General features: G+C 40.3%; 2 protein-coding genes and 1 long non-coding RNA gene across 4 annotated transcripts in view; 1 reads left to right on the top strand and 2 right to left on the bottom strand.

Moving 5' to 3' along the window:
- Nucleotides 1-4,685: 4,685 nt before the first annotated feature.
- LOC148190165 (uncharacterized) overlaps nt 4,686-25,472 on the top strand; it is a 56,837-nt gene continuing 36,050 nt past the window's right edge. The window contains exons 1-2 of the long non-coding RNA XR_015778244.1: nt 4,686-4,897; nt 5,155-5,186. This is a non-coding gene — a long non-coding RNA (uncharacterized LOC148190165). The remainder of the gene's footprint in view (nt 4,898-5,154; nt 5,187-25,472) is intronic.
- LOC121954333 (transmembrane protein 233-like) lies at nt 10,474-14,078 on the bottom strand. The gene is made up of 3 exons (XM_042501775.2): nt 13,649-14,078; nt 12,300-12,434; nt 10,474-11,119 (listed from the first exon to the last, which is right to left on the bottom strand). The coding sequence occupies exons 1-3, from the start codon at nt 13,832-13,834 to the stop codon at nt 11,108-11,110; spliced, it is 333 nt and encodes a 110-aa protein (XP_042357709.2). The 5' UTR covers nt 13,835-14,078; the 3' UTR covers nt 10,474-11,107.
- The window catches only part of LOC121949413 (RNA-binding protein Musashi homolog 1-like), a 31,154-nt gene continuing 21,224 nt past the window's right edge, over nt 15,543-25,472 (bottom strand). The window contains exons 7-14 of one of the 2 annotated variants that reach the window (XM_042495097.2): nt 24,106-24,154; nt 22,895-22,977; nt 22,546-22,663; nt 20,334-20,414; nt 19,669-19,725; nt 18,392-18,451; nt 18,037-18,191; nt 15,543-17,955 (exon numbers count right to left, since the gene is read on the bottom strand). In XM_042495097.2, the coding sequence (XP_042351031.1) occupies nt 17,881-17,955; nt 18,037-18,191; nt 18,392-18,451; nt 19,669-19,725; nt 20,334-20,414; nt 22,546-22,663; nt 22,895-22,977; nt 24,106-24,154 (678 nt within the window). In that variant the 3' untranslated portion in view covers nt 15,543-17,880. The remainder of the gene's footprint in view (nt 17,956-18,036; nt 18,192-18,391; nt 18,452-19,668; nt 19,726-20,333; nt 20,415-22,545; nt 22,664-22,894; nt 22,978-24,105; nt 24,155-25,472) is intronic. The other variant, XM_042495105.2, reaches the window with a different exon arrangement.

Genomic DNA, 25,472 nt, shown 5'->3' with positions numbered 1-25,472 from the left:
TCTGTGTGTACAGCAGGTGTTGTGTTTGTGGGTTTGATTCTTTCCTCTTTTCTTCTCTTTCTCTCTTCTGCTCTAATAATCCATGAATGTACAGTCTGCTTATTTATACCTATGTGTGTTTACTGTAAAGGTGGAAGGCAGAAGCAGTACCAGGGAAAATATGGAACATTTTGCTTGAGGCCCCTCTACAGGCCAAAAATATTATTACTGGCAAGTGTTGAAGTGTTTGCATTGACTTTGGAAAACATTGTAGACTAACAGGCTTCACAGGAAAAATCAAGAATCTGCAGCACCCACAACCTGCACACCCACCGTCCCAGAGCAGCAAAGATACAGGTATACTGTTTGCAATGTCCATGTCAAAGTCATCAATCATACTGCAATCTATTAATATACACTGTGATTAGTGACAAAATAACATAAGGTTATGCCAAAAAAACACACAAATGCATCTTGCACTAGCGTCAAAATAAGCAGGATTTAGACTGAATGTGACAGATAAGGCTTTACATTGATTCCCTGTGAAACTCTCTCTCTCGCTCTCTCTCTATGTCTCACATTCACACTCACACACAAACACACACATAACTCAAAATGCCGGGATTCAGGATCAAAGTCAGTCTTTGAGAGAGAGAGAGGCCGATGCAAAACAGATTGGCACCCTGGCTATGCGTAGGCAGGGCATACTGTAACTCTCTGTTAGCTTCGAAATGTGACGGCAGACAGGCATATTCTTATAAGCAGGTGTTCCCAAAAGCAAAGACTGAAGTAGACCAGGCAAAAAAAACTTGCAACAGCAGAAAATAAGACAACTCTTACACTTTCATCTGGTTGCCGTTAATCTAAATCCCATGCACCTGTGGAATTATTATTAAAAATAGAACTGAAAATATGTGGGAGGGAAACCTTTTTTTATACTCTTGTTTGCATGCCAGATTTAGACATTTGCAGAAATCACTGAAGGCAGAGATATGTTTGGAAATATCAGCTCTTTATTGTTTTCAGTGCACCAACTCCTTTGCTTTTGACTGCTTTTTTAAAGATAAAAGCACCACAGACATCAAGTATTTCTCAATGAATTCAAATCTGCAGAGAAATGCTCTGCTTGCGCAAGAAGATCTTAACCCTTGCTGTCCTTAAATCACATCATTTTAGACTTAAGTCGTGAAAGGAGAGTCACTTATAGTTCAGTAACTGCAAAAAAAATTCAATGAGAACCTGAATGAGGAACTCAACCCAGGTCACTAAAAAAGTCCTTGCCCAGCATTCACTCCACTAATTCAACACAATGGAAGAAATAAGTCGTGATGCATCCGGTTGCGCCCCAGAATCAGGTCAAATAAACTGTCCCGAATCCAGCTGCCAACACTGCCATCACTGGGAATGTCAGCCGCGACAAACTTTTTTTTTCATGCCACCTTTGAATTTTTACAGAGAACCAAAGCGGCATCATGGGAAAAAAACAGGTGTGACAAGTGTGACATGTAACACAACAGCATCAAACTCTGGTGTGACATACAGCATATGCATCAGCAGAGCTTTGCAAACAATAGCAATGGTATAACATGTCAATCACAGTCATTTATCTTCACTGTTATATAGCAGCTGATCTCATTGTCTGTGTGGAGGGTAAGGAGCTGCCGAAATTCATCGCTTTCCTAATTTTGGGAGATTTTTGGCCACTGTTTTTTTTTAGTTATCTGCTAAAAGCTACTTTTGAAGTCGACTGCACTGGGTCAGATGTATAACAAAATGTCTCACCCATACCGCCCACGATCCGTCCTTCCAGCTGTCCCGTTTACACATCTCTTTAGCACTGTGATGCCGGCTTAAAGGCGAGACAACTCTCGCCCTCCATTCCACGATTGAACCTTTTATTTAGAACGGGAAGGCAGCATAACGGCGTGAAAATCCCGCCTTGAGGATGCAGTGTAAAAGGGGCTAAACAAATATGTTTCAGATACCGGTCATTTTTTTTCTGTTTGCAGCCTTCTAACTGTTTCCAAAAGGTCAGTCATAACTTCATGACACGGCAGTTGTCATTAAAAATGTCACTGCTGAAATGGCCCCAATATAGTTTGCAAACATGTCAAAGACTTTCTTTCTTTAGCTTCGCATGATAAAGGCTTGTAGCAAAGTGCAACCTAATGCCTGGTAAATTATGTTAATTAAAGTTGTTGTGAAACTTAATTTTTTAAACATTTTTACATTTTGGTACAAAAAATGTTCGATAAGCCCGTGATCTCATATCAAAAAAATAGCCAAAAGTGGCTTTTAGTTTGATATGCTGCTGTGTGTGTGTGTGTGTGTGTGTGTGTGTGTGTGTGTGTGTGTGTGTGTGTGTGTGTTTGCTCAGTAATCCACTGAATGTAAACACAAACCTTTAATGAGCACATCTCATAACGTCCTTTAAGAATCGTTGCTGGCCAAAAAAAGCAAACAACTCAGTTATTTTCCATTCATCACAAATTTTCCTTTACTTCTCACAGTCGAGCCTGGTTGTCTTTACACTGCAGTGTTTGTTATCTCCCCTAGCACAGCACACTCAAGCTCCAGCTGAAAAACACCCACATAACATTAATAAGCATAATGTTTCAGAGTGAAAAATAAGAACTGCAGGACATGTAATACCCATGATTTTCCGAATGGGTGCAGTTTTGAATTCAGTCTTTGTGGTTTCAGTTCTATGCAAATAGTGTGTTTGGTTTCAGCCTCGCTTTAGAGTGAAGCTGATGAAGGCAGGAGTGTGTTGCTGGCAGCAGGAATACAGGCCAGCTGAGCATGTTCAGTCCATCTCATTTAAGTGTCCAGTACACTGTAACTCAAGCTTTACTCCCATCAAAATAAAAAGCACATGATGGACGTTATAGCTACTGTTAACAGCCATTGTTTCTGGTATGGCAACACACACTATAAGATGTATTATCAACATTTTTCTGCTGTGTGTGTGCTACAGTCGTGACCCAGTTTGGAGCAATGTTTTTTCTGTGTTGTCAAAGGTCATTTCTGCCATACAGAGAAAAATTGCAACAGCTCAGAACAGCACATTTCTTACAGGTTACCATAAACTGTATGAAGTAAGCAGGTCATGCTCTGACACAATTATTTCTAAATATAGACTGGGCAAAAATAAGAACAGTTATGATGTATTATTCAAGGTAAAAACAAGATAAAGGACAACGTAACTACTAAAACTAAAATATGCCAACAGTGCATCTAACTCAATTTAATGTAAGGCAGTTGATTTCTCAGGCTGTTTGTGCTTCACTGACTCTGGACAGTGTGTCACTGTCTGTGTGTAAGCCCACCAAGACTAATGAGATTCCTTTACATAACGTAACACAATAATCAGCTCTCTCTTGACAACCATCCAGCTAAACTGCAGTGCCATTAGCGTAGTGGGCATAACTTCAAGTGGACAAAGATAAGGGTCGACATATGCAACATCAGTGCAAACGTGGGTGTCAAAATACTGTGTTAACACATTAATGAACACAGTAAAAAGCTTCTCAACAGGAGACTGCTACAAATACATGATGGCAGTTTGTTGAATAACTATCGAGGGTGTTCACTGACCTCCTGCACCCACAACTGTACTTATATGTCCCCATAATGTTATCATAAATGTCACAACACAACACACTGAAATGACCATGTTATTGCTAAGACTTTGGGGATCCTAGTTGTTGAGTGTAAAGCTGCTTTAATCAATATTTATATAAACAATGTTTATATTAACAATGGATGAAATAACTAAGTGCATGTGAATTGGGTTGCTTGCAGTGATGAGCCTACAGGTAATTATTACGCAACTCTGCAAGTCCTCTCTGCTCATCAGAGCGTATTAATGTCTTTCATTTTAAGGCTTTTACAAACTGGGGACCATTCTTCCTTCATGTCAATGCATTTTTTTAAACTGTTCTGTTTGTTTGGTTTTTGGTACTTTCAGAGTGTGATAAAAAAAAATTCAGGTCATTTTTTCTGAGCTTTTGCACTGCAAATTAAGGCAACAACCAATCACGCTGAGTCTTAAGCGGATTATTAAACAACAATTTGGAGACGCCATAGTCCAAATAAAGGTGGCAAACCTTGACAAATGCATGAATACCTGATCCATATATTGGCAGGCGAATATTTTGCATATTTGTTTCATTTATTCATCATGCTACCTGTGTGAATGCCTTTATTGTTGCGGTTTTCAAGCTGAACACTTTACAGTTTTAGTTAATTTCCACAGTTCTCATCTGTGCCCAATGGGGGTTTAAGAATAGAGCAGGAAGCAGGCAACTTTGGGTTGTAACTGACCAAGAGCGTAAGTGGGCTTCACCTGCAGAATAGTGATTACTCAGTTGTCCCATGTTGGTATTGAAACAAAAGTTAAAATAGAAGATCATATGTTTTTCATTTGGAAAATTTGACAATTTGCAATATTAACCCTCAAATAAGCAGATTAATCTTTGTCATGGTGTAAGGATACATATTAGTGTGAAGAAAACTATCACAAAATTATAGGCTAGTTCTACATACACTATATAAACTATTGAAAACTATTCAGTCAAATGAATATTTTCTTATTTTCTTTGATATTTACGTAAGATTTAATGATGATTGCTGGGTAATTTGTGCATGCTGTCCAATCATAAAGCTCTCTTTGATCACGTGACAAGACGACGCGACACCGATAAGGTGAAGTGCAAAATGTATGGAGAGTGATGAGCTGAGCACACCTAGGTTAGCCAAGCGAGCAGGCAGGCCACCCAAAGAAGAAGAGACAGGACAGAAAAGAACAGGAGAAGGCTGCAAAGCTCCCTAAATGACATTTTGGATATTTTACAAACGGTCGCCAGCTCAGGGACAAGCCCCTCACCGCCAGTGTGTGTCAACAAACATGTAGCAGGTAAGCTAACCTCAGCAGCAAACTAGATAACATTGGTCTAAATAATCGCAACTTTTGGCTGTTCTGTTAGATGTAAATTTTAAGATAAAACATACATGTATTATGTAGGCTAAGTTGAAGGATATTAGTAAATGAATGTCTCTAACAGATGGATAACCAGCCTTTGATTTATTATGTTAGCTAGCTAATAGCCTAGCAGAAACTAGCTGTTCCTAGCATTAGATAACCTTTATATATTTACATATTTTCGGTTGCAGGCCTAACCAGACAGACAGAGCCATTCAAACAGGTGAGTACAAGTGTTTGTTCAGGGGGATTTGGGGTATCTGTTGGGCCGCCGTGCCCCTGTTTCAAAGGTAGTCATTATTTTGCGCTCAGGTCGCCGCCGTGCACCTGTTTCATTGTGTGTGTGTGCGTGCGCGCGAGTGAGTGTGTGTGTGTGTGTGTGTGTGTGTGTGTGTGTGTGTGTGTGTGTGTGTGCGCGCACTTTCGTAGGTAAACTGTGCGCGTGCAGATGTAACTTGCCAGATTTGGGGATATGGTGTTGTTTTTTTGAATTGCAGCTCCTTTCTCTCTGATTTACAATATAATCTCTCCTCTGTGTCGAAGAGGAGTGCGGTTGTCCTGAGTTGTGAGGTTTTCCTACTAAAATTACCTGAAAAAGTCCGCTGTCGTTTCAGCAGGCAGTGAAATGGACATCTCCTCTGCTCTCAGCTGCTTGTTGTCACGTTTGTGAACTTTAACTGTCACAGCACTGTCCATGCTTCTCATCACTTTCTCTTTGACCTCTGTACTCTGCTTATACAATAGCCTAAGTAACACATTACTACTGTAAAATCCAACACATGGTTGGTACTTTTTATATAGACTACGCCTAATTTTATTAGCATATCTTAAGTGTGTGAGTTTGCATGCTTGTATGTTGTGTAAATAGAAAGGCCTTCATAATAGCCTGCGCTGTCTGGGGCCCGTCGTTAATAACTAATGCCACTGGTGTCCAACATTTCCTCATCCTCAAGTGTTTGTGTGATATCTGACAAACAAGCGCTTTACCACACAAACCTGCCTCATTATGGGGATTATTTATTTCTTTACTTCCATCAGGGCATTGGTCACATGATCACAGCCCTCCTTATTACATGAGTTCTAAATGCATTACTGGCTTAAGTGAGTTACGTACAAATGGTGGTGGATTACTTTTGGTAGGTACGCACAGTGCATGAGGACAGCCTGCAGCACCATTTCCAGATCTAGCTCTAAATACCAACTGTTTACTGCCTGGCCAGACTAAACAGCATAAGGACACAGTTAGCAGCTAACAGGTGAACATAGAAAAGACCAAAACCAGAGCTATAAGAGAATAAATATTAGACTTACATTTATCAGGTGGTCACATGCATGACTTGAAATGAAAGCTAACCTCGCTCTGTTTGCTGCACGTGTACATGACCAATTGTTTGCTAACACATTTGCCATAGCAAATCTAGCAGCTGATATTACGTCAGTGTTGTCTCTACCGCTCCTTCCATTGCTCCCAAGAGACCAAAAAGTCAGTTACTACAGCTTGAATAAAACAGATACAAAAATTGTATTTAAAAAACTAAGTTTTGTGTGTATCAGACACCTGAATGTGTGTTTTTGTTTCTCTGCCTGCTTTGCATCATTCCCACAGTTATCATCTTTCATGTATTCAAACTGGATCAAACTGCTGCTCCCTGGGAGGAATGTGTCATGGGATATGTACGCACGGAGGCTCTATCCTGTGCTAATGGAAGCAGCTGCTTTGAGTGGCCTATTTATGAGCACTTCATGTGAGTCATGAAGTGCTCTCCAAATGTATTGGCTATGGTGCAGCTAGAAACACAACAGTACAGCTTCAGGTGAGCTGATGCTGTGAATGCGAGCTGGAAAATAATGTAATTCATTATTCTGGTATGGAAGAAAAAGAGCAGCTGTCTCTCAAACCTGGAAATCAGAATCTCTTTAATGTAGCATGGAAAACTGTGTGAAAACTATATTCATTAATTTTGTTTGTGTGAAATTTTTAATACAAAGGAGCTTCATTATAACGTTATCAGTTTCCTGTCACAAAGTCTACCTTGATCCCTCGATAATCTTACTAAGTGCTTTCAAGTCGCCTAATCCCTGCACTCATTTCATTTTTCATCTTGTTCTCTTGAGTTTTGCTTTGGTGTGACATCAAAGAGGTGGCACTCCAAACATGCTGCGTTTCTCTTTCAAGTAATGGGAGATAATAGTACAAGATTACTGCCAAAACTAATTTGTCCAAATGCATTAGAATAACTGGTGAAACTTGGCAGCAGGCCTGTTACATCAGAGGCACTGGTTTGAATTATACTTGCGTACAGCAGACTGGTTTGACAGGAATGGTACTGCAAATCAAAAATGAAAACGCAAACAGTACATTTTGTTTTGTATTGTTTATAGCGTGTGGTTGTAAATTTTTGTTTCCATGAAGGTCGTTGTTACCCGTGAAGAGCTGTGAAATTAAACAGCCTGAAAGTGTTGCTGTTCAGTACAAACAGTGAAAAAACTGAGATGAGATTGATTTGGACGCGCAGGATCAGGTCCCTCATGCTTGAACCCCTCTGAGTCATCACTTTATTTACTCCCACCTTTTATGACACTTTTCAAATGTTTCAGCTACCTCACAACAGGGTCAGTTCTGCTTCACCATGTGACATGCCAGGCAACCTGCAACACGGATGGGAAATCTTCTATATTTAGTTTGGGATATTCTATGACATATCAAACTACACGAAAATTTCCCAGCAAGGCAAGTTGTACTTGAAGATTCAAAGGAGGAAGGTCTCTATGTTCACTAGGGTGTGAAAAGAAAATATTTTACACAAGACCCGAGTCTATTTCTTTACATAATTAAATAAAAACTCAAGATTAAAACAAAATTTGAAGATTTAAAAGAGGATTGGGCTGCGAATTAGCAACAGGTGTAGAAAATCTCAAAGACATGCAATATGATCTTTTGGTTCGTGTTTACTTTTATATGATAGCTTTGATGCCAAATTTGGCACAGTCTGGAGCCATACTGGCATGCCAGTCCTCATGGGAAAACAGTGTGATACTATCACCCAATTCTGTCATTAACAAGATGAAATTAATGGAACATGTGAAATATTCCCTGCAGTTGCCGAGAAAGGTCAAATTGCTCTTAGTATGTTGTTTATGGGGCCCTTCAATGCGCTCAGATGGTGGTTACTGCTATCCAGACCCACTGTCTCATTGCAAGAGAGTAGCGCCTGCCCTCTGGTTCCTCCTCAGATTAACAACGATAGCTCCATTAGCACTGTTGCCATTGTTAGCGCTTTTAATGGAGTTACCTGCAAGCTACCGGCTCAGCCACCTCCATGTTGAGAACTGTATGCAGACACTCAGAGTAAGACTTTAAATCCTAGATGTGCTCTAAATATCGTAAACAGCTTTTCGTAACAACATGGATTGTCCATACTTCTGTACTATCTGTCTCATTCTCGTGAACCGGATATCCCGAGAACGCCTCAAGGGAATTTCTTAAAAATTTTGCCCAAACATTTACTTGGACTCGACAATAAACTGATTAGAATTTAGATGTCAAAAAGTCAAGGTCACCCTGACTTATGACAAAATTTCACACAAATGTCTAATAGGATAAAATGAAGCAATGATATTTAAGATCCCAAAGGTCAAATGTGAATTTCACTGTGACGACCAATGTTTCGCAAAAACACTTTTCTGGCTGTTACTATACATCATACCTCAGGAATTGGTGATGCTAATCTTGGGTGTCCACCTTGAAACTGTGGTGATTATGTAGATCTTCTGTGTGGCCGGTTGAAGATGTGTGTGAAGCATCCATGTTTATAGAATATGAAGCTTCTCTTCAGCAACATCCATTTGTGAAGCTTTGTCGACTGTCATGGCTACATATGAGTCTGGGCAGACATTGTTCTAAACTGTAACTGCAACTTGAGTGGTTCGTAGAGGTGAGGCGGTAATTCTGGTTACTAATGAGTGTAACTCGGTATTCATAAAAGGAAGATCGTGTCTTTACAGGTTACATAGTCTTATTTTCATTTTCCATCCATCCATCCATCCATCTTCTTCCACTTATCTGGAGTCAGGTCGCAGGGGCAGCAGCCTAAGCAGGGAAGCACAGACTTCTCTCTCCCCGGCCACTTCGTCCAGCTCTTCCCGGGGGATCCCAAGGCGTTCCCAGGCCAGCTGAGAGACATAGTCTTTCCTGCGTGTCCTGGGTCTTCCCTGGGGTCTCCTACTGGTGGGACGTGCCCTGAACACCTCACCAGGGAGGTGTCGAGGAGGCATTCCTAATTAGATGCCCAAGCCACCTCATCTTGCTCTTCTCAACGCAGAGGAGCAGCGGCTCTACTCCGAGCTCCTCCCGGATGACTGAGCTTCTCACCCTATCTCTAAGGGAGAGCCCAGCCACCCTATGGAGGAAGCTCATTTCGGCCACTTGTACCCGCGATCTTGTTCTTTCCGTCACAACCCAAAGCGCTGACCATAGGTGAGGGTAGGACTGAAGATCGACCGGTAAATCGAGAGCTTTGCCTTTCGGCTCAGCTCCCTCTTCACCACGACAGATCGGTGTAGAGTCCGCATCACTGCAGACGCTGCACCGCCTGTCGATCTCCCGCTCCACCCTTCCCTCACTCGTGATCAAGACCCCGAGGTACTTAAACTCCTCCACTTGGGGCAGGATCTCATCCCCAATTTGGAGGGGGCACTCCACCCTTTTCCAGCTGAGAACCATGGCCTCGGATTTGGAGGTGCTGATTCTCATCCCGGCCGCTTCACACTCGACTGCGAACCGATCCAGTGAGAGCTGGATTTCATGACCTGATGAAGCCAACAGGACCACATCATCTGCAAAAAGCAAAAAAGCAGAGACCCAATCCTGAGGTCACCCAACCAGACCCCTTCAACACCCTGGCTGCACCTAGAAATTCTGTCCATAAAAGTTATGAACAGAATCAGTGACAAAGGGCAGCCCTGGCGGAGTCCAACCCTCACCGGAAACGAGTTCGACCTACTGCTGGCAATGCGGACCAAGCTCTGGCACCGGTCATACAGGGAACGGACAGCCCATATCGGGGGTTTCGCAAACCCCATATTCCCGGAGAACCCCCCACAGGACTCCCCGAGGGACACGGTCGAATGCCTTCTCCAAGTCCACAAAGCAAATGTGGACTGGTTGGGCAAACTCCCATGCACCCTCAAGGATCCTGCCAAGGGTCCAGAGCTGGTCCACAGTTCCACGACCAGGGCGAAAACCGAATTGCTCCTCCTGAATCTGGGGTTCGACTGTCCAGCGGACCCTCCTCTCTAGTACCCCCGAATAGACCTTACCAGGGAGGCTGAGGAGTGTGATCCCCCTGTAGTTGGAACACACCCTCCAGTCCCCCTTCTTAAAAAGAGGGACCACCACCCCAGTCTGCCAGTCCAAGGGCACTGCCCCCGATGTCCATGCAATGTTGCAGAGTCGTGTCAACCACGACAGTCCCACAACATCCAGGGCCTTACTATTTTCTCATGTGAAATTCAGTTGGGTTGCCTTTTAATAGTAACACAGAAATCATAGAACAAAATGAACCATAGACAGGTTTGTTTATACAGTCATTGCTAGACACACAAAAAAAATCTTGATATGTGTTTAGTGCTTAAGAGTTTGCGGTTATTGGTAAAGGGTGTTAGAGCATTGTTACAGTTATCAACAGAATATTATTGTAATGGATAAAGTAGGTATTTTAATCAAGTTACTGTTTAGATCATGTTTAGATCTGTTTCATCATATACTTACAGCACTGTTTTGAGCAAAACACAATAATGAAAAATAACTTATTTCTCACATTGGGGTCAAAGCCTAACAAACACTCATTGTAACCCATGGATTCCCTACACATTTTAAGAAAGCTGCCTTTTTAATTCAAAGAGTGATTGAAATTAATCACTGAGAAGGACGCATTCACTGCATGCTATAGTCCTTGATTGTCCATATGAAGCATGAGAGGAAGTGATGTACAGATTGAAGTAAACATGAGGCAAGTCATAGTCCTTTCACTGGCAGATGGTGCTGTTCGAAAAAGCCCCCCGAGCCCAGCCAGACATCATCATCCACAGTTTTCTGTTCAACTGTCTTATTTCTCTTCTTCCCTTCTTTTCACTTCCAAAGCACTAAAAATCCATCTGGAACACAAACACAAGTATGTTAAAAAGGACAAAAAAATCCTAGAGACATATTTTAAAATTTACTTTCATTTACACAGAGTGAGTGCACATTTTCTCTTTCATAATAATGCATTATATCGTACAGACTTCATATCTTCATATCTTAGTCTCTGTCTACATCAGGTGTCACGATGGCAGATTTGACACAAGATACAGTGCATGGCTTTTTTGCGGAATCCCACAGTGTTCAGTTTTAAATAACTGAGTAGCAAATATTAAATGAATACATTCTGGAAAATATATGAATAAGTCAATAGTTTTAGAAGTCATTCAAGAAATTATTGAACGCAAATGAATTATTATAAATTGTATAACTTTTCATCCCATGTTATAGTACTCATGTTACTTATGATGAGGTTTTTTTTTTTTGTTGGTTGTTTAAAATTTTTTTTAAAAGAACCCCAAAAGTTTGTTTCTATTTCATATTGGTATTTTTCAAAATGAAAATTTGATTTAATGTCACTTGTCATTACAGTGTTGTTGCCACTGCCTGTAATGACACACCCCTTCCTCTTAAGTTATCAAATTCAACAGCTGCCACCAGTTTTAGCCAGTTAGCACCTGAAAAAGGGCATTTAGAAATTAAAGTGATGATAATTAACTAGATTAGATAAATAAATAAATACTAGAATTTTAAAAAAAAATGAAGAAATGATGAAATAACATTTGGTCATAATAAGTTTTTTCTTCAATTATTTCAGAAATTGTTGGACCATGTTACACAGTTTATTTATATCAATCAATTTGTTTGTCACATGAAATCATATAGATAGAATTTCATTGAATTCAATAACTAGTAATGTAATTACTTTTTTTTCTTCTAGCTTTCCACCACAAAGGGAGATTATGAAAAACATTCTGAAACTACTTTTAATCTTTGTATAATAAAGCATTAAAGAGGACCTGCACTGAGTTTAAATAGGCAACTAAAACCTCTGATTATGGTCTTTTTCTTTAGGTATCAAATTGCCTTGACAATGACATTGTGAAATTTAAAAACATCACGTTTTACTCATTTAAAGTGTGTGTGTGTGTGTGTGTGTGCGCACGTGCGTGCGACTGTGCGTGCATGCGTGCGTTTGTGTGTGTAGATGTATGGATCATTAGTCACACTGTCCAGCCCTATAGTGTGTCTTACAGTAGTAAAATGAACGATGCAGAAGATAGCGATGATGAGAAGGCCGATGATGATGGAGGCAACAGCCACATAGAGAGCATTCCTGCCCAGGCGCCGCGACCCGTCATAGTCACCCTGATAATAGCTGTTTCTAGACTGAGGATAAGAAATCACTGTGACACACAAAACTCTCTCAGTTCATTTGAGGATTTAGCTTTTAAAATGTGACACAAACCTGCTGAGAATTCAGTCAGTCCCAGAAATGAAAAAGCCAATTGATGCCTTTACTTTAACCCTTTGAAACCTGGGGTTTTCTTGTGCTGCTTTCAGACACCTATCACAGGTTTTTAAACCTTTGAACCCAGAGGAAATTGGGGCAATTTCTTTCAAAAACATGTGGAAAAAAGTAATGAGCAACTTGGGAAGAAATGTTTCACAAATTGCAAGAAATTATTACATTTTGAAAATTGTTCTTAGAAAGTTAGCAGAAAAAGTGTGGGGAAAAAAGATCACAGCTCGGGAAAGATCTGTATTTATAGCTAATTATCGTAATTAAATATTTGAAATTATGTCACAGAATTATTAAAATTTTGAAGCACTTTTCCCCGGTCATTTCGTTTTTTACTTACATATTTATTAGTCAGTCAGTCATTTTCTGTAACCGCTTGTCCTCGTAAGGATCGCGGGGGGGCTGGAGCCAATCCCAGCTGTCATCGGGCGGAAGGCGGGGTACACCCTGGACAGTTCGCCAGACCATCGCAGGGCTTATATTTATTAGTTTGTTTATATATTTTTTCCAATTTTCAGTTAATTACTTGTACTTTTTACTAATTTTGTGGTCATTTCTTTTGTTGCTTATTGCCTTTCTCTCATGTTTCTGAAAAAAAAAAAAAAACATTAAGCCTCCTTACTCCGGTTTGAAGGGGTTAATCAAAATTTGGAAACTTTAAAGTATCATGTAAATCTTTCTAACCAGTGTTCCTGGTACCTGGTCACATGGTTTAATAGTTAAACTGTGTAGTTTAAAATGTTAACAGGGCTGCAAACAGATAACCAGTCTGGAAACATCAGATTGTGTTGACAGTCTGGTTTGTACTTTGGCCATTAACTGAATGCAACATGGAAATTTTGTTTCATTTTCCAAAATGGAGGATCAAGTGGGTTTGTTTGATGGGCAGAGCAGGTGTGTGTGACTGAGTTGCATCGTGTCCAACACATTCACTCACATGTCAGAACACTGTGTAACTGAATCACAAACATCCTGAGGAGGAAACAAACTTATTAATCTCTCTAACACATTTTTTCCGTGCTGATACCCGGCAGTACGTCTGCATACTGTCTGATGATATATAAATTTAGGAAAGGCTTACCATGATAGAGAAGACCAGGGCCACAATGTTGACGGGGTATGCAGGACAAAAGCAGGTGAAAATAGTCAAACAAAGGTAGCTGCGGAGTGGAGGCGGTGGTTCCTGTTCCTCTATAGAACCGCGGTCGAAAAATGCACTCCCACTCAGGGAATTTTTAACTTGCGAATTAAGCACTCCAAGAGCCATTGTACCTGACAGAAATGAAACACAGTCAGGAGGATGAAAAACACCCAAATTAGAGCCGATGACAAGTTATAAACAAGCTGCAAATAAACAGGACCGAATCCAACTTGAGGAGTTGAAGTCCAATTTTTAACTATAAAATGCCATAAATCAGAAGTTAAAAGTCTTGTTTTTAAGTCTGATATGTTGTGTGGTGGCTGTAGTCCTCGTTCAAAGCTGAAAAAACAAAGTTTGTGGGCAGAGAGGGAGCAGGAGAGAGGTAGGAGAGGATCACTAACCCTGCTGGCCTGTATCCAGGACACTGCCCTGAGATGAAGTGTGAGGGATCGGACTCTGTTTACCACTGCTGGCACTTCACAGGCACACACACCACATGCTGAGACATGGAAATGATTCCTGTCTACAGTTCAGTGGCATAACGTCTATGAATGTTGTTAACACTGTGCACCTTTTACAGTATACAAGAGTAAGAAACTCTGCTGTGCCATGTACCTTTCTTTCTGTCACTCTGGGACTGTCACAGTTTGAGACGTTCAGCCTGATAGTTAGATCGCTCGCTTGTTTGAAAAAGGCCCTTGTTGTGCGTTTACTGTATCTTTCATATGATGTCGTAGCTTTTCAGCCTTAAGTAGAATTACCACCTCACAGTTGAATGCCTCCGCAAACCCGCCAAGTTGAATTTAAGAGTTTACATCCATGTCTGTGAAAACATGAATGCCTCACAGACATTTCCCCCCCAGCACAGAAGACCTATACAGTCAGCACATTTTAACGACAGACACCAAATATTAGTGTCACCAATTCAGTATCTGACCAAATGCCCCCCGTTCCGAAATATGGCGTTGAGTTGAGTTATGAACAGAAAAGTGTTTCTTAAGAACGTTATGACGTCACAGTAACTTTGGCCTCTGATCTTACGGATGTAAAATGTTGTCAGTTAATTATTTTATCCTGTTAGATATTCGTGTGAACTTTTGTCATAATGAGTTTACGAGTTCTTGAGTTGTGGCCAAAAACACGTTTTGTGAGGTCACAGTGACCTTGAATTTCGAGCACCAAAGTATAATCAGCTTGTGGTTGAATCCAGATAGGGTTTTCTGCCAAATTTAAAGAAATTCTCTTAAGGTGTTGTTATGATATCACGTTCACAAGAATGGGGGTTTTCCGTGCTTATTTATGTTAACCCAAAAACATTAACGCCACAACTATCGCCTGTGCAGAGGCATTAAATTACATTTTCCAACCTGGTGTCCACATTCTTAATGATATTTTCTGCCATGCTTGGGATAGTTTTGCTAATTCCTGCTATAATCAGAGCAGAGTTTTAACACGCACAGTTAATTTAAATGTTGAAAATGCTGCTGCCTTTATTTTGGGGGGTCCGAATATTTAATGTGAATTTTAGTTGAACTACTGCTGTATAACCTTGCAGAGAATCACCATAGCATGCACCATTTTTGGTGTGAGGGCCGTGTAACCCGAGATGAAATCTGCTTGGGTATGGTTGTCTTTTTGAACATTTCCGCCAGATGTCCCCAAATTCAGAAATGTTCAAATCCTAACCCCACAAAAGTTTAATTCATCTATAGAACGAGCACTTTTGAACCTAGATTGCATGTCAGTGCTGGTCAGCTGCTGTGATTTCAGTGTGCTTGCATATATAGTCAGCATTATTTTTTTTTTTTTTAAACAACAACAAACAAACACCATAAACCGCTTTAGAATAATTTATTAGGATTTTAAAATTGAAATTATCAGAAAAATAAAACAAGAAAAAAAAAACAAAAGAAAAGCATTGCTGTAAAGCTTGGCGGGGGACAGCCCAAATCTTAACTTTAACTGAGCTCATGTAGAGCTACAAGCTCCATTCAAAGCATTGGCCCTTTTCCTTACATCAACACAAAAAAAGACATCATAGAAATCAATATACAAGGGGAACAAGATCTCAAAACAGAAAAATATAGTTTCTTTTTTTTTTTTCTGAAAAATAAGTCTTAATGCCGCAGAATTATCCACACGTCGTCTGCTATTACCAATAATAGTACTATTTTCATTTTTAAGGTAAAAAATAACTTATTGCTTTATTGTAAGTTAAAAAGTTACAGTGTTGGTGTCCAGCAGTAGTTTTATGTCGTGTCCCAGGCGGTCTGACAGAGGAACTGCTGGCTGGATCAGGAAGTTTTCTGCTGTGCTGAACATCAAACAGGCTGCAGCAAGAAGGCTGAACAAACAGCCTGCTTGTTTTTGCAAATGTTGAATTTGTTCCAGCTTTCTGACTTTTCCTGCCAGCCAGTGTCGTCTGTACTGAGGTCCTGTATCAGAGCCGACCGGGAGCGAGACCCTGTTCCATTTCTGGTTCCCTGCCCAAGCCCCCTCTGTTCACCACTACACGGAGCAGCAACTGTGTATAAACAATATGTCGGTTCCAGAGGAGCGCAAATTTATTAAACCTAAATATGAAATGGGAGGGAGGCGGGGAGAGAAGCAGATGAGCCACAATGGAACAGGGTGATCTCTTTTTTTTTTTTTCAGTACCAAAACAAAAAAAGGCAATCGAAATGATCCTTCGTTTGCCACAAGTAGTTCCATATTACAGCTTGATGTATGCGCACAAGCACTCACTCACACACACTCAGACGCAATCACATGCACCTTCAACAGCAATAAGAGGACAGAACATGATTGTGATGTTTTCTACAATTGCTTCTCTGAGAATGTCCTTCATTTGTTTTCACGGTAGAGAACACCGCGTAAAAGAATTTTTTAAAAAAGAAAACAATAAAAACAAACAAAAATAAAACATTAAGAAGTGAATCGCGCAAAAATATATATATAATATTTTCAAAAAAGAGGAAGTCAAGTCAACCCCTCCCCCGACCCCCACGAACCCCTGATTTCTCCTGTTGAAGGTTGTTATTCTTCCGTAGTCCGTCATCTTAATCTGAAGTCGTTTTGGTGAAGATGCAAGAAATCTGGTTTATCATGGCGTTACATATATGAAGTTGCTTTTTCAAGAAGCACACAATGTGATGAGTTTGTGACAAAACTGTTATTGAACCGAACAAATGTGCCAGACTAACTCCTGGAAGTTTTATGTCTCAGCAGCTGTCATCAACAGCACTGTGCCAAAGTGTCGCCAGAGCCGACTGGCCAACAATGTACACATATATACCATATGCATACTGATAAAAGTAGTGAGATGACCATACATAGTAGTAGATGACAGCCAATTAAATAGCTGCTAACCCTTTCCAAACCAACCAATGGCATGCGAGCCGGTTCAGTAACCCCTCCACCCTCACCCTCACCCCAACGTCTATGTACAATATCTTACAGGAAGACATAAAAACATTGCTTTAAAACCAATTACAGAATAAAATACCTTACAGATTATCATTATTATGTCAATATTAATAACAATATTACAAAGGTTTTGTTTTTAAAGACTACCAAAATATACATTTAAGTTTTTTTTCATGTTTCCGTGATGCTTGAGTTAAAAAGAGGACTTTGTTGGATTTGTTCTTCCTTTGTTAAAAATGGTTTTCAGACAAAGACCCACCACGCACGGCTTTTCTTTCTTTGTGCACATCAGTAACGGCTTTGAAGGATTCCATGATGAAACAAGGTATCACATTGAAATAAAATAATAATAATAATAATAATAAAAAATACTCAAAATAGTCCTCTGTGACTTTGTCAAAGACGACAAACATTTCCTCAGAGATTCTTTTTTTTTTTTTTTTTCAGTTTTCTTTTCTCAGCTTCAAAAGAAAATAATCGATAACGGAGGGAAGGGATCTAGTTATTACACGGGACAAAAGAGGAGAGAGACGGGGGACGTTATGTTGAAGTGAGATTAGTACAGCAAAACAGAGTTCAGGATTTTAAAAAGATATTCAGTCGGTGGGTGGAGCTACAGAGAGCCAGGAGAGCCTGGAAGAGCCTGTGGCCGGCCAATCAGGTTGTGCCATCTTAGGGGCAGCCAGCATTGTGATTGGCTCATCAGCAGAAGAGAGGCCCTCCCATCTTCAGTGACCTGAGTCTTCTCAGTGGTAGCCATTAGTGAACGCAGTAGCAATCAGAGGACCCTGGGGATGCACGGACAAGAGCGGATACACTTTCTATTATATTTGGGAATAATACGTGCATCCATGCGTGCATTGAAGTGTGTGTGTGCGCGTCAGTGGGGGCGTTTGACTTACCCCTAGACCGTGACCAAACCCTGTGCTGGGGGCGGGACTAGCGGCACTGATGTAGCTGCTGACTCCTGAGTCCTGGTTGGCTGCAGCGTACAGGTCAGCCATTGGTCCAGGGCTGCTGGTGCCCAGGAAACCAGCTGTGCGTGAAGGGGTGGAGCCTGAGAGAAAGAGGAGACAAGTCAGACTCCGACACTAGAGGGCTTCTCATTCACAAACACACATAGCTAAAAATACTCTTTTATTTGTCCAAACAGGACACAGTAGACACACTCTACCAAAAGCGAGTATCTGCACAGGCACATGCATTCTTTGTCTCAGCATGTCTCTCCCACACACACACACACACACACACACATACCTCTAACTACTGCTGCAGCTGCGGCTGCTGCCATTGGTCCATATGCAGTCAAGGGAATGGCTGAGGGTTAAAAAACACACCCAATTATTACAGTGATTGTGGATCGCTCTCATATGAGATCATGAGTCACAATCTACAGCTCAGTGTCTGTTGACTCCGCATCTGCTCAAACATCTGATTTGTATCTAACTGAAAATTAAAAAAACAGCTGCATATAACATCCAATAAAATCTGACTTTAGACTCTTTAATTAAGGAACAAAATAACACTTTTGATAAAAACAAGGAGGATAAGAGCTCAAATACAACTCAGAGCCACTAGATGGTAGTGTTAAGACAGAGCTGTCTGCAGATGCAGGGAATGTATTCACAAAACATCCGAAGGCTAAAAGTAGCTCCTAACTGGCAGAACTAGGAGAAACTTCAAAAAAATGAGTATGAGAATTTAGAGGCAGTCCAGAGGACTCCTGGATCAGTAAAGATCTGTTCATAATTAGCCAAATGTTGCATTTTTAATTTAATCTTTTAATTTATTTCAAATATTTTTTTTAATTTAACTTGTAATTTAAATGTAATTTATTTGATTATATCTAACTTGCAAATGGTTTGATTTTTTATTGCATTTTATGTTAAATATGTTTTTTACGTTTGAATTAAACACACATTTTAACACATTTCTTATTTATTTATTGTATAATGTAATTTGTTTTGAAATTTTTGTTGATTTATTTTTATTTTTTAATTAAATGTTATTTTTAATTGAATTACTTGTCTTATTTTAATATTATTTCATTTTATTTTATTTTTATTTTCATCTTAGCAGTTGTCTCAGTAAAAGTTGCTGTCAGCAGCTTCGGGAATAGCTCTTAAGAGGAAAACCTTTGTCTGAAACTAGTTAATACGACCATAGGACTCACAGACAGAAAGTTTATTTTAAGTTTAAAAGGTTAATTTGTAGAGTCAAAGGTTCCCACATATCTCTTAAGATACGTTATCAAAACATTTGGAAAAACATTTGACTGGAACAATTGCAGGAAGCTACAAAGCTTGTCAAAATTTGTGCCTATTTTATCACCTGAGTAAAACGCTTCATTGTTCTAGTACACAACCTGACTCTTTTCATCAAAGACAGTCAGTGTACATGAAACTTCAGAGAATACTTTGACACTCGGGGTAATACACTCATTCACATTCTTGCCGGCAGTTTAATTTGAGTTTCTGCTGCTGAATAGCTTTTTTTCTCACTCTGGGCCGTTGGAGGAATGAGGAGCCACTGACCTGCCAGCTCAGGGGGGTGGGATGATGTCAGGAGGGGGGTCCTCTCTAAATGGAATTCTAGAAACAGAGAAGGTCAAGAGAGAGAGCGCTTTGTAAATACAGTCACCATCCACCGGCCAGACTACAAAGCCCAACACACACACACACACACACACACACACACACACACACACACACACACACACACACACACTTAACCACAGCAGAACACCAACATGGACGACGCACGAGCACAGAAAGTTAAACATCTACTGTGAGGACAGGCAGGAAGGCAGGAGCAAAGGAAAGGAAAGGAGGGGTGACATGGCCAAATGAGAGGAGGTTACATAAGTAGTTGAAATAAATTCAGGAGAATATAAGGAGAAAACAGACAAAAAATAGACATTTGAGGTATTTTAGAGGAGGAGGAGGGTTTGGGTAGACAGACAAGAATAGTTTAAAAATAAATTTAATATGTGTGTGTGTGTGTGTGTGTGTGTGTGTGTGTGTGTGTGTGTGTGTGTGTGTGTGTGTGTGTGTTCGTGTCCTCTTGTGGTTCGTGGACATTTCATGACCCCAGCACCTCACAGCTGAATCAACTCCAGCCTGTACCCTTTTAAGTTACTTCTCTCCCTGTTAGAAGACATCCAAATAGTGGATTAGGTGTTAGATGTATATGAACTCACCTGGAAATTGATAAGTGTAACCAGGAGCAATTCCAGAGTAACTGCGGCTGGTGTAGGTAGTAGTCTGGAAACCCGGGTAGCCTGTTAGGAACATAAAGTTATCAACAGTTTAATTGACTTGGCTAAAAAAACACACATGGAGACACAAACTTTGTTAAATAATATTAATCTGATACAAAAAGTAACATGCATATTTTAGATTATTATTGTACCTAAAGAAAGCTAAGCCTTCCAAGAAATTTTTTTTTGTGTGTGCCACCATACACTAACCCGCTGCTAATGCTGTTAGCTAAGCAGTCTCCTATCAGCTGTATTTCCGTCTGCTCCGATGCAGCAGGTATGCAAGGTATCATGTGATGCCACATAATCATAATCATCATTATATTGTTTATGAATTTGAACAATTTCTGGGAAAAAAACAACAAAATATGGCCATTATTAAGTATAGGTTACTTTTAATCAGCCACTGAATATTTTCAGTTTACAGTGAAGCCATGAATTTTTCTTAATGTTAAAGGCATCATAACAAATCTTTTTCCTGAATTTCTGAAAGGGTCAGTGTCACCAAAGAACTTCCGATTGAACTGAACCTAATTAATCAACAACATGTGCAGCAGTTACTAGGACTACTACTACAGCAAAATGTCAAATGTCCAGTAGAGGGAGCCAAACAGCCACAAATGATGAACATACTGTAGCTCTCGGTTTGTTTTTCTCAATGAGAACGCTTTCAAACCATATTTCACTCCAGTGTGTAGAGCTTGATCGCCCTTCAGTCTGTGACCTCTAAATTTTCACATCATACACCGTGGTGTTTTTTGCAGGAGATGTGAGAATCATCTCAGAGACTATAATCAATCACATTAAGAGGTCAATTCTACTTCACTGTTTTTTTAAACATTTCTTGGATGAAGGCATGAAATACTAAATGTGTGGAGCCACAGAAGACGTTTGTACCATGGCGCGGGTTTAGTGTTGTACTGCAGTATGATGATAAAGAGCAATAAACCGGTCTAGACGAAGGTTTTTCTACGTTCCATACAACACCTTGAAAAATATCAATATTCAGTACCATGGGGAAAAATTTACTTAAAATGTAAAACATTTCTAAAAACCATTTTAAATATTTAGAATCCATATGTTTCCGTAAAACAATATTTTGTTTACATAACTATTAAGATGTACATACAAATTAATGATTTAACTGCTGAGAGGTGAAAGGTGTTCAGGTGTGTTCAGTAAGTTGTCGTCCATTAAAAAAAAATGTGTTAATATTAAGACAAGTGACAATCTAACCGTGTAGAATGTTAAGTAAATGCAGCTTTAAAACCGGCCAGTATCTGACTATCAAGAAAATGATATTTAAGATAATTTTTTTCTGGCAATAACTCCATATCTTACATTACATGTGAGAGTACCCTTTTCAATCTCCCTTCAGTTTCCAGTTGATATAATTGTTAGAGCTGCTGTCGAAAAGACAGATCACTTTCCATTTTCCTCAGAGTGGAGCAAATAATAATATCTGTGATTCAGTTATAAAATATCAACACACACACACACACACACACACACACACACTTTTAAGCATTTACACACAGCAATAAATAAAGGTATTACAGGTGAATGGCTAAAGAAACAGGACAGGAAAAACACTTTCCTCTTAATATCGACCGCAAAAGTCAAAAACGACGCTAAATCTCAGATTGTTGGCTTGCTAATACGGCAGTTACTACGATGTTTTTTTAAATGCAGCAGAATTAAGCAAACAAATGTAAAACAGTAGACAGGCGAACTTATTACAGAGTGATGTGGGATTTCTGACATACAGTCTGATTGATACTCTCTGGTACTTGGAGACAGCGACAGACAGCTATGTAGAGATTGTACCCAGCGGCAATCGTAATTGCATTGTGAAAGCAACGCTTACAGGGAACCGATGTAAACACTGTTGGTGTCATTATTCTATACCTATTACAATGTGCAATCAGCATTTAACTCATAATAAGCTCAAGCAAAAAACATGTCTATTTTTAGCATAAAAACATGATAAATTGTGATTTAATTATGATATATTTGCTCAAACTGCCCATAAATGTCAGTGTTTATGTCGTGCTAAACTTCTGCTCTAAACCACGACACCTACTGCTATAAATAAAACCTCTAAGGAGACCCCAGTGTATTAGCTTCCAGTACATTTGATTTAAAATCTTACCCAGCATGCCGATGCCCAGCATGAAGGCGTCCATCCCATAGGGCATCACTCTGGAGCGGCCTCTGGCTGAGCCTGTCGGCGTCATCACCTCCTTTGGCTGGGCTTTCTTACACTCCACCTAAGACATAGGAAACCAATGCTCATTTATAAGTTTAGTAAAAAAAAAAAAATACTGAGATAAAGACACAACGCGACTCACAAATAAAAGCAGGTCAAGTGAATCTTTACATCACTGACTAGATAATGACTGAAAGTATAGCGTGAATTGGACATTTATTCATTAGCTGACTTTTGGTTCTTGAACTGAAATGTGATGATGGAGGGACTCGATGAAATATGTCACGCGCACCATTTTGTTGTTGATCTCATGAAAGTGGATCTCGCACACTTTCTCCACCACGTCTTCATTCTCAAAGGTGACAAAGCCGAAGCCTGGAGGACACAAAAACAGACTTTTATTCCGACACTTGACCTCTCAGTTTGTTAGCGTTTGTGACATCCTGTGATCTGTGACAAAGACACGTGCAGCAGAGACCCATGAGCCCATATCTCAGCATTTACAAGGGACACGCATTATTGGATATTTTGCAGATATGCTGATACATAATAACCCATTTGGCTGATAAAGATATATAAGATATATTGATCATCAAGTCTCTTCTGTTGTGGAATTAACATCATATTATGCACACACTTATTGTGATGGCCCATAAAATACAGTGCTTTTCTGTGAATGTATTCAATTATTGTGCAAAATATAGAAAAAAACAACTTCAGCTTAGGGATGATGTTTCAAACATAATAGAAAAAAAATTTGGTTTGTTATATTGGCAGAAATCAACGTGTTGCCCGATGCCGATTTTTCATTTTAAAGCCAATATCTGCCAATGCCGATCACGTGTTAATAACATCGTGCGTCTCTAGCATTTACACTGTGTTGAAAAAAACACAGTTTTCTCTTTTGAGAAGTTCGCAACAAGATGGAAGACATTTTTGACCAGATTGAGTATCCCTGACTCTACAGTGGATAAAATAAAACTGTCACAAGCCATTAACAGAAGCAGCTGGTGACATCAGAACAGGCCTCGCGTGGATAGCCTGTCAATGAAGCTGTTGGCATCCTGGAGGAGCAGAGACGGGACGTGGTTCGCCAATAAAAAAAGTTAAAAATAATTAAAAAACCAGCCCGGCTTTACCGTGTTCGACCAAATATCACACCCAATTTTTCTCACTTCACCTCACTCCTTCCCCCGTCCCCCTCTCTCCTCATTTGTCTCATTAAACTACATCCTGGCCTGTAACCATCCTGACCCTGTGTCGCGACCCTCAGCAGGCGCTGCACTTCTGCCTCGCTGCGAGAGGACAGAGATAAATTGCAATCTTTTGTTTTTCCATTTGAGAAGGATTCATCTTTTATATATTTTTTTAATCATGGACGCTCACCCAGTGACTCTGTCACGCTGGTTTTCCTTTCATTTACGAGGACATGTTTGTAGGCGTCCCAATTTGGTGCGTCCACACATATTAATCAGTGTGTGCATCATAACTCAGCATACGCACCTCTGTGTCTGTTGGTTGTTTTGTCGAACATAAGCATGGCATCATCGACCTGTGAGAACAAAGCAAAGAATAGATGAGCTCCGACATATTAACACACAACACACAGACACACACACACACACACACACACACACACACATCATTACACAGCATGGGGTGCCATTGTCCCTCTTTAGCATTGGAGTAAGAGGGGAAAACAGATGGAGAGGGTGGAGGGGAGAGAGGGAGGGGTGACAGGTGACAAAGGAGGAAAGAAAAAGAAAAGAGGGAGAGAAAGGAAGAGAGCAATGGGGAAATGAGGGAGGTAGCGGGTTGGGGGGGGAGTGCTGCTGTATAAAAATAAAATGAAATACAATCTATCAAGGTGAAAAAGAAGTGAATGTTCCCCGTTCACGAGGCGCTGGAGGAAATTCTTTCCCATTCTTTGCTCTCTCTTTCTCCTGAGTTCTCACAAACTCTGTTCTGCTCTCTTTTTTCCCGCTTTCATTCGTTCACCCATGCCTTTTTTCTGTCCCTCTCCACAAAGTTTACTATTCCCATGGAGACCCTGTAAAGAATTTCAATTAGAAGAACTCGCCCCCTCCCTTTCTCCAACTAATTTCAATGAATAGAAAGCAGGGAAAGGGAGAAAAAGAGAGGAAGAGAAAGTCCAGAAAAGGAGAAGAAACTGATGATTAATGGGGTGATTACAAAAAAGGATGGACAGGGAAGTTTTGATGGAGGATAAATGAACATTTTTGGATCAGAGAGTGTAGAACAAAGTGAACTGGGGTCTTTGTCAACATGCTCTCCTTTCATTCTCCTTCTCCCTCCACTTTCCTTTTTGCACTCACTCCACTGCCCTATTCATATTCCTCCTCCTCCTCCTCCTCCCCCCTTTCACCCTCCTCCTCCCTCCCTCACTTGTCCTTCACTGGCAGGAAAGTTAGCAGCTTCTGCTCGAGCTCTGACGGCATGAGGAGAGAGCGGGGGGGGGCAAGGCCTGGGATCGCTGTGGAAATGACCTTTGGGTTTTCTGTCGTTAATCGAGAAAAAAAAGCACCGCAACAACATTCACACAAAAATCTGCAACTCAGATCTTCCGACATCACATGGAGACACATGGAGTATGACTACATGTCTATTTTCATTAGGCAGCAAGCACTGAAACTCAAACCAGTGTAACATGAGTGGCAGAGGCCTCTGGATGACCAGGCCATCCAATTTCTAACCTTTACTTCAGATGCAAAACACATCTTCTAGTTGAGATTGCGCGCAAGTAATATTTTTAGATCTTTCTCGCCAAAATGATGAATATGGAGAGGATCGAGGTTGCTTCTACAACCTCCCTGACCCTTTAAACCCTTTGAAACCTGAGCAAATAGGCT

This window comes from Plectropomus leopardus, chromosome 2, assembly GCF_026936395.1.
Source record: "Plectropomus leopardus strain MGB_pleo_1.0 chromosome 2, ASM2693639v1, whole genome shotgun sequence".
Lineage (NCBI taxonomy): Eukaryota > Metazoa > Chordata > Actinopteri > Perciformes > Serranidae > Plectropomus > Plectropomus leopardus.
Note: the sequence above shows the minus strand (reverse complement) of the source record. Positions and strands in the feature narration are given on the sequence as shown.

Excerpts from the sequence above, each read along its gene's own strand:
- LOC121954333 (XM_042501775.2), bottom strand. The coding sequence starts at position 13,834 with ATGGCTCTTGGAGTGCTTAATTCGCAAGTTAAAAATTCCCTGAGTGGG. Across the intron at positions 12,435-13,648 it reads CCCTGGTCTTCTCTATCATG|TCTAGAAACAGCTATTATCA; the intron begins GTAAGCCTTTCC and ends TCTTATCCTCAG.